This window comes from Chanodichthys erythropterus, chromosome 17, assembly GCF_024489055.1.
Source record: "Chanodichthys erythropterus isolate Z2021 chromosome 17, ASM2448905v1, whole genome shotgun sequence".
Taxonomy (NCBI): Eukaryota; Metazoa; Chordata; class Actinopteri; order Cypriniformes; family Xenocyprididae; genus Chanodichthys; species Chanodichthys erythropterus.
The window spans coordinates 2,480,001-2,490,177 of NC_090237.1; the positions used below are offsets into that span (position 1 = coordinate 2,480,001).

Sequence of the window (10,177 nt, forward strand, 5' to 3'; positions counted from 1 at the left end):
AGAAAGCTGTTTTTACCCCACTCACACACACACACAAACACACTGAAGAGGGCGTTCTCAACACTAGCGCTGCAGGAAATTGAGAAAGAGCCACAGAAAAAGAGAAATTACTGCCTGAGGCTGTTTGCAGGTGTTCAGAGAGAGCTATAAACAAAGACGCGAGTGTGTGTGTGCGACCAGATTATGTGAGAATATTTGTGTTACAGGATCGCACACAAATGCATTCAGATAGCAGCTCTGTCAAGTCACCTTTATTTTTCATAGCGCCTTATGTAAAAGAAGCTTTCACAGCAATAAACAGGAAAGTAACAGAATCAATGATGCAAACTTCATCAAATATATGTGACACATTCAAATTCTGCTATAAAGCAGCTCTAAAAAGACAATAGTGTCATTATTCAGCTCAATTCAGCTCAGTTTGGTTTAATGACTGTAAATTTCAGTGTTTACGAAACAAGTTCATTTCAGCTATAAGCGGATCTATAGAAGACGAGTGTCGTTCATATCAATTCAATTTTTCTCATTTGTAGTGTCAGTGCAGTTAAATCAGTAATATCACTTGATATTAGGGAGTGTTCACACTTGTAGTTTGGCTCTCTTGGTCTGGAGGAGCAACAACAACAACAACAACAACAACAAAAAAAAAAGTGATGCATTTAGTCTTGGTTTGCTTAGCATTCACACTGTAATTTTTAAGACTGAACCTAAACATATGAAACAAAAATCGCAGTTTATGGCATATATAAGTTTATGGCGACAGAACTCGTATGTGCGCATACGATGGTATTTTACCAGCTGAGAACCAGGTATTCTGTCCTTTAAGGGTCACATCTTGTGAAATCACATCCTGTTTATGGTTTGTTTAGATGTCTTTGGTCCGTGTTGCGTTCATATTTGGTCGAAGCGCAACAGAGCTCTTTGGAAGCGGACTGAGACCCATCTTTTCAGTGGTCTCGGTCTGCTTGTTTGGTGGCATCAGGGTTCGGATGGCAGCGTTCACACTTATCCGAATGAACCGCACTAACAGCAGATTTCACTTTAATCAAACTAAACTTGCTAAATGTGAACACACCTTTAGACCCCAACTAAGCAGCCAAAAGCAACCATGGCAAGGAACCCAAACTCCATCAGGTGACAGAAATGGAGAAGAAACACTGCAAGAACCAGTCTCGTTTTTAACAAATGAACTTAGCAGAAGCCTTAATCACACACATGAACGGATAGTCAACAGAGATATTGTCTGAGCCTGTAAACACAGAAAGCGTCAAACAATATCCAATTACAAGAAACAGTGCCAGAAAGATACTGATGCATATTACACACAGTTCTACTGGACACATTTTCCTGGAGTCAGGGTGGAAAGATTTACAGTTGTTAAAAACAAAAACAAAAGAAATAAAAAATATGTTTATATTTTTTGCTTTATGAACACTAAGTCTCCACTAAGGACAACAAAGATTTTTTTTGCAACATGACATAATTAAGCACATTTATAAGCACAACTCATTACAGTAATGCAGAAAAAAATAATTATTTAAATTATGCATGTGTAGTGGTGCGAGTAGGACCGGAGGGGTTACCCTGGTGCCGTGACCCAGATGGGACTGGGGTTTAGGGAGGTGAGTGTAACAGAGACCAGCTTGTGACTGACACTAGAGGCTGCAGTCTTTAACGTCCTTATTGGCAGCCCACCTCCCATGACAGAAATGCCCGTTCAAATCCTGCTCTGAACGGTGCAAGTACAACCGGGGGGTTACATTGGTGTCGTGACCTGGATGGGAGTGAGGTTCAGTGGGGTGAGGGTAACAGAGGCCAGCTAGTCTTTAACAGCGGTCTTTAGCATCTTTGTTGGCGCCCTCCTCCCATGCCAGAAATGGCAGTGCGAGTAGTACCGGAGGGCTTACATTGGTGCCGTGACCCGGATGGAAATGAGGTCTAGGGGGGTGAGTGGGAAAAAAGAGGCCAGCAAGTGACTGACACTAGAGGCTACAGTATTTAACATCTTTGTTGGCATGCCCTGCCTACCATGTCGGAAAAGCCAGTTCAAATTGCGCTCAAAATGGTGAGAGTGGAACCAGAGGGGTAACGGTGGTGCCGTGACCCGGATGGTAGTGAGGTTTAGGAAGGTGAGTGTAACAGAGGCCAGTTAACAACTGATACTAGAAACTATGGTCTTAAATGTCTTTGTTAGCACGGCCACCTCCCATGTAGGAAACACCAGTTTGAATCCCGGTCGGAATTGTGCGAGTAGAACCGAAGGGCTTACATTGGTGCCGTGACCCGGATGGAAATGAGGTTTAGGGGGGTGAGTGTAAAAGAGGCCAGCTAGTGACTGACACTAGAGGCTGCAGTCTTTAACGTCTTTGTTGGTGCCCTGCCTTCCATGCTGGAAACAGCGATTTGAATCCTGCTCAGAAAGGTGCGAGAACAACCAGAGGGGTTACATTGGTGTCGTGACCCGGATGGGACTGAGGTTTAGGGAGGTGAGTGTAAAAGAGGCCAGCTAGTGACTGACACTAGAGGCTACAGTATTTAACATCTTTGTTGGCATGCCCTGCCTACCATGTCGGAAAAGCCGGTTCAAATTGCACTAAAAATGGTGAGAGTGGAACCAGAGGGGTAATGGTGGTGCCGTGACCCGGATGGGAGTGAGGTTTAGGGAGGTGAGTGTAACAGAGGCCAGTTAACGACTGATACTAGAAACTGCGGTCTTAAATGTCTTTGTTAGCACACGCCCACCTCCCATGTAGGAAACACCCGTTTGAATCCCGGTCGGAGTGGTGCGAGTAGAACCGGAGGGCTTATATGGGTGCTGTGACCCGGATGGAAATGAGGTTTAGGGGGGTGAGTGGAAAAAAAAAGGCCAGCTAGTGACTGACACTAGAGGCTACAGTATTTTACATCTTTGTTGGCATGCCCTGCCTACCATGTCTGAAAAGCCGGTTCAAATTTCGCTCAAAATGGTGAGAGTGGAACCAGAGGGGTAACGGTGGTGCCGTGACCCGGATGGGAGTGAGGTTTAGGGAGGTGAGTGTAACAGAGGCCAGTTAATGACTGATACTAGAGACTGTGGACTTAAACATCTTTGTTAACACGGCCACCTCCCATGTAGGAAATCCCGCTCGGAATGGTGCAAGTAAAACCGGACATAACAATAACATCAAATCTTTGAAAGAAATTCAGCATTTTGATTGAATCATTAAATAGGAACTAAACAACAGTCTACCAGCACAACTGCCTTTTTTGATAAGTAGACATAACTTTCAGATTTACTGGCCCTAAATGACATGCCGAACACAACAAACTGTGGTTGGTCACTTTACATGTCAGTCTGACTAACTCTTTTCTGGTTTATATGGGTGGTTGTTGGTTAAAATAAGCTGCAATGTGGACCAGACTTTATGGGCAGAGTCAAAAAGTCTGACAATACAAGACTAAAAGAGTTGGAGAGATAAATACATTCATGGGTTTTATCTGTTGTTGGTCACATAATAAGAGGAAATATATCAGTGTATTGTTTTGATCTGTGTGACCACACATTTATTACAGTTCTGACACACACACATGGATCTTTGATTTGGACCGTTTCTACATGTCTCTGTGTTTACTGGGTGCAGAGTCGTACTCTTTCATTCAGTGTGGTTTGTTTTCCTTGCTTTCTTCTCTCTTTTTCAGACTTGTCATTTACTTCCTTTAAATGTTCAGCAGCAGGACTGAACTCACTCGCCACATTACAGGCGAGAGATTTATCATTCCTGCAAGAAAACTTGCACGTGTTTGTTCATTTTTATTCTAGGATGCTTTGCACGTGATTAAAAAGATGTTAATTTAACACTTAATACATAATACACTTTTTAAACCGATGGACACCAGTTTACTGCAATGCAAAAAATATTTTCTAGCTTAGAATTTTTAGATATTTGTACCGAAAAACAAGACAAAAATACTGAGTAAGGAAAACTATTTTTGCAATGTGGGGCATTTTTAGCAGACTTTTAGAAGACACTTTTTAATCCAAGCGACAGAAAGTGCAGGTTTACTAGGGTAACCAGAGGTTAAAAGCTCATCAGGCATCTCTGTAACTCTTCAACCTACCTGAGATTGAACCTGCGACCTTTGTGTTTCCAGACCAAACCACTAACCCCTAAAAGACTCTCTCTCTCTCTCCCTGAATGTTTTGGTGCTATTATTTAAAGGAATATTCTGTGTTATTTTCAAATTAATGTGACATACTGTCGATTACCACAGAAAATTGTTTTGACTCATACTTCAGTTTGTAAATATCAAGTCAGGTTAAAAGTGTAAGTCAGTGCAACTGGAGGATTGAACAGCAGAAATGTGCAGCTTGTGTTTGTGTTCGATCACATCAATTCTTCAGTGTGTTATTTGAGATGTAAAGTGTCTACATTGTCCTGTTCGAGTGGAAATCAAGCGTATAGAGTTAGTTCTGGCAGGTCACATTAGTCAAGCTTGTATCGGCTGACACTCAGCTGTTTCACACTGACCTATAGGAATATGACGCCTTTCACCGCATTGGTGTATATATATGGTCCATTCAGTATTATCAGCAGCTTTATCGCATTGCTCAGGAGCTAATTACCCTCCTTCTTCCCCAGCTCCTCCTTCATCTAGTCAGGACTTGACCTTCTCATATTTCTTTTGATCAAACTCATTCTTTATGTTGTTACATTAATTATTGTCATTATTGTTATTATTAAGGGGGGTTATCGCTGTTTAACAGCTTGTTCAAATAACAAAAAAAAAAACAAAAAAAACATATACAATAAAATACAATAAAACTATAGTATTGTATGCAAAATATATTATACTATAAAATGGTAAACCAAATATAAAATATAGCAAATCAAATATTTTGAATAACATAATATAAAAACAAAACAAATATTTCAAATAATATAGAATAAAAAAATAAGATATAGTATAATGAAACATTTTAAATCATTTAAAATATTTCGAATAATATAGTATAATAAAACAAATATTGAATATTGTACAAGAAAACAAATATTTTAAAATATTTCAATATAGTATAAAAACAAAAAATATAGTATAATAAAACAAATCAAATGTTGTATAATAAAATAATAAATATTATAATGAACTAAATTTTCAAATAATATAGTATAATAAAATATTTTTTAAATATTATATTTCAAATAATGTAGTATAACAAAATAAATATAAAATATAATATAAAAACTAATATTTCAAATAATAGTATAAAACAAATATAAAATATAGAATAATTAAACAAATATCTTGAATAATATAGTATAATTTGTTTTTAAATAATATAGTATAATAAAACACATTCTTCAAACAGATTAAAGTGTAAAAAATTCAAATTCAGAAATCTGATTGAGTTTGAAAACATTTATTTACTGTTTGACCTCCGTTCTTCCCCGAAACAAAGTTTCGCCGCAAAGATTTTGTACTAAAGATTTATTTTTGCAAGTGACGTGAACATGTTTTTTTGTGTTTTTATACTCAAGACAGTGAAATCAGCTGCTAGGCATCTATTATAACTGCTTTACACATTGAAAAATGAGTCAATATTAATTTCTGTGGAAATCGGTTTGAATATTCCTTTTACTATGTGACATTCTTACAACGGATGGGTGATTGACAGCTGTCAGTCAAACAACAATGATGAACATCTAGATGAGACCATGTGAGAGAACATTTCAGTACATGTTATTTATTACCTCAAGAGAAGATCAAGAGCAAAACAAATCAGTAACTCCATAATGACACGTGTAAATGTTATCTGAGGACGACTCTTATCTGTTCTTATGAACAATGGAAATACACACGATTTATTGATCCATTTATTCCAGGATTACACCAAGACATCAAAATAAAACACCTCCCTGTCACACACACCTAAGGATATCAGCAGATCTGACATGATTTATGAGTGTTTCAAAGACATGTCCACAGGTTTCACTACATTATCGACGGCGTTTATGAGCCGTAATGAGTTAATGGATCTCAAAACAAGTGCGCTTTAATGTCTGTGCCAGAACCAAAACAAGACATCAGCTCCACCGGGTCTGTGAGACGGAAAGACAGGATGGCTCGTTCCATTTGAGTCTGAGACAAAGCCAACAGGATGTGATGTAAAACGAAAGTTCCTGTTGTCCTTTAATCCAATTAACTGTCTTTCAGTACCCACAATGCATTTCTGCACAGGGTGCCTCACGACCCGGCGCTGAATACCGAACGAGAAACGTTTATTCACATTATGAGATCTTGCGCACTGTTTCAGAAATGGAGCCTTTTCACCAGCCAAATCAATTCCTAATGGGTTAAAATGGGAATTGAGGGAACACTGCGGAAGTTGGGAAAAGCTAGTAATGAGAAATGGATCTTTAGATTCGATTAAAGACTGATGTTAATAATGAATCAGAAAAGATGCTTTAAAATCAGAGACGCACTGATATGTGTTCATCAGTCAGATCTCAGTCTGTCTCTTTCACACAAGCTGTGTGTGTGTGTGTGTGTGTGTGTGTGTGTGTGTGTGTGTGTGTGTGTGTGTGTGTGTGTGTGTGTGTGTGTGTGTTGATTCAGCAGAGCTCCTGCTTGCGCAAATACAGATACTGACTCGTTATCTTCCTTTTGTACTAATGATAAAAGACATTTATGGCCAATGATACATTTCTGCAAACACACACACACAAAAAAAACACACACACACACACAGACACACACATTTACTTAAAGATTTGGTTATATCAATAGAGACATATGCTAGACATACATTTAGACATATCAATGTTGAAACTTTTTGACATACATGAGTTTTATAATAATCATAAATGTTTCTTGAGCATCAAATCATAGAATGATTTCTGAAGGATCATGTGACAATGAAGACTGGAGTAATGATGCTGAAAATTCAGCTTTGATTACAGGAATAAATTACAGTTTACTATATATTCACATAGTAAACAGTTATTTAAAATTTTAATATTATTTCAGAATTTTTACTGTATTTTTGATCAAATAAATGTAGCCTTGAAGAGTAGAAAAGAGACTCTTAATTTGCTATTATTGGCCGATATATCGGTGCATCTCTTATAGTTTTGAATAATTTTCACACTATCGGCTATCAGTTTAAAAACAGCCAATAGTCGGGCCGATATATCCTGTCAATCAAAAAAGGCCAGAAAAATGCACTGAATTTGGGCATTGTGTAAAGAAAATGCTTAGAAACCAGTTTGATGTTCAGTATTAATAGTAATTCTATGAATTAATAACATTCAGAAAGTTAAGAAATATTAATTTAATCTTCAGAATTTAGTTAATGTGTGTTAATATTAATTTGAGTAATGTGTTTGTTTATAACTGACACCAGTTACTCTGAAACAACTTGATGAAATTGAGAGAATAAAGTTTTTATTTGAATTTCTTTCTATTAAATTCCAAAAATAATAATTAAAAATATAAAAGTAATTATCATTATTTAATAGAAGGTATAAAAGGCAGAACCTCCAAACTATCGATATCGGCAGATATCACTCTGAATAATCGGCAGAGAAATTTATTATCGGTGCATATATATATATATATATATATATATATATATATATATATATATATATATATATATATATATATATATATATATATATATATATATATATATATATATATATATATAGAATGCACATGATATGTTCATTTTTAATGTTATTATTATCAGCCCAAAAAGAAAATTTGGCTGATATATTAAAGCCGATAAATAATTTCCTTCAGCTGAGACACTTCAGATGCACACTGTTCGAATTGCTTGAAATATGACTGAAATCATTACAAAAAGGAAAATACAGTTAAGTGCAACATGTACAGCACAAGCCTGTCATATAGAATACATGATATTATAATGAGAACATTATAATTGTGTGATTGGGATGTGGATTTTAATGATGAGACTTTTGTTTTTGTAATCAGGCTCTCAAAAATTATATCAAAATCTTGATTTAGATTTATCGGCCAATATATCGGTTATCGGCTTTCAAATATAAAGAATTATCGGTTATCGGTCAAAATTTTCATATCGGTGCATCCCTAATATAATCCATATAAATAATGGAAATAATTAATTATTTATCGGCTTTAACATATCGGCCGATAACATTAAAAACTAAAATATATCAGCCAATACCGATATGGTGGCCGATATAGGCTATTGTGCATCATATATATATCATATATATACACAGTCAAACCAAAATGTATTCAGACACCTTAAACATTTCAGTTTATTCACTATAGTTTAAAAAAATGGTAATAAAATATGACAATATCACAGAGTTAAACTGTGTCAGAAATACATTAATCTTAATTATGTCAGATAACACTTAAACAAAACATGTTCAGGTCAAAGTGTCTGAATAATTTTTGGTACAATTTCCAATTTATCATCAATTTTACTGTATGAAGAATTTTTGGGTATAATATGTCACAGTTTACTTTATTTTGCTATCCTCACTTACATAAATCAACTATAGTATCCTGCACAAACTAGTAAAAATATACCAAAAATATCAAAAATGTATAGTATGTAATAAAATGTAATAATTTTTGGTTTGACATACATTATATATATATATATATATATATATATATATATATATATATATATATATATATATATATATATATATATATATATATATTTATTAAAAAAATAGTTTTACTTTATATTATAAATCATTTTTTCCTTTGACGTCCCAGATAAATTTGCCCCCCAAAACGGGTGTGTAAATTACACAAATAAATGAATTCCTGTGTAGATCTGATGAGTTTTGGGCTGTCAATGTTTTTACAGTTCCTAATGTTGAGCAAAATAATTGAGCAATAACTCCCAAGTCATATTTAATCAGCTGTATGACAGTAACACCTGCTGAGCTCTCAATGTTCAGCCACAGTAAAACCATCAATGAATCCATCTAATGTCAGATTCAGTGTAAACATGACTTCAGACAAACCCATGATGAACTCTGATGAAGACAGACAGATAGAAAGAGAGAGAGAGAGAGCAAAACCATGGGCGAGAGAGACAGATACGCAGATAGGATGGGGTCCGGGGCCTCAACAATGTAAATATATGTATAGATACACACACTTTTATATAAATATATAATTCTGTTATTATAGGGACCACTGAAGAAGAGAGAAAGAGAAAGACTGAAAGATGGATGGAGAGAAAGAAAGACAGATATAGACAGAGGAGTCTCTGATTCTCTGAATCATGTCATGGTTTAAGAATCATGATTGTTACTCAACTTAGACATGAACTGAAAACAGAGAGAAATAGCAATACACACTCCTGAGCAGCTCAAGAGTCACACACACATGACTGACAGCTCTCTACAGCAGAAGAGAGCTGATAACCCAAATCAAAGTCTGGGAGATAAGGCTGATCTCTGTGTCAGGCACGAGAACAGAAGAGAGAAAGAGAACAACACTCACCAAAGTTTGCTCATACTGCAGCGCGCGCTGATCTGTTCCGTCCACAGCCATGACTGCAGCTCTCACACACTCACACACTTACAAACACACTCTCACACACACGGAGGAGAGATCAAAAACAACAGATCTCGCTCCACACACACATTCAAACGCATAAACGCGAGCGTGGAAATGGGGCAAGCTGCGCGTCGGTGCGTCAGCGCGCGGCTCTTGCGTGTTGACACGGTGCGTGACAGACTTCTGTGTTTTATGTGTGAAAGAAGTTTGTGTTCAGCTGAACGCGAGGCGGGGCTTACAGAGGGAAGCTCCGCCCACGGCGCGCGCGGCCTGCGCCTACAAACATTCTGAGCTCCCTACATAGTGCGCGTTCCAAACACAAAACTATAGGATTTACTGAAAATAAAATAGGATAAGAAGTTACACTTTTTGTCTCAAAAGCAAGATTTAGCTTTAAAACACGTACTATTCTGTCATTAATTATTGACTCTCATGTTGTTACAGGTTTCATTCATCTTCAGAACACAAATGAAGATATTTTATTGCAATCTGAGATTGCTCCATTGCATGCAACTTCAAATTTGATGCTTTAAAAAGTTAATAAAGAGATTAGTCCATATTTTCTGATCGCTTTTTATGACAAACAGATTTAATTTGCATATAAAAAACACATTTGATAAGG

At 36.3% G+C, this 10,177-nt stretch overlaps 1 protein-coding gene across 2 annotated transcripts in view; it reads right to left on the reverse strand.

Annotated features, from left to right (window-relative positions):
* clcn2b (chloride channel, voltage-sensitive 2b) overlaps positions 1 to 9,733 on the reverse strand; it is a 71,595-nt gene extending 61,862 nt beyond the window's left edge. For both annotated transcript variants that reach the window (XM_067365477.1, XM_067365478.1), the window contains exon 1: positions 9,499 to 9,733. In XM_067365477.1, the coding sequence (XP_067221578.1) occupies positions 9,499 to 9,549 (51 nt within the window). In that variant the 5' untranslated portion in view covers positions 9,550 to 9,733. The remainder of the gene's footprint in view (positions 1 to 9,498) is intronic.
* Positions 9,734 to 10,177: the final 444 nt, after the last annotated feature.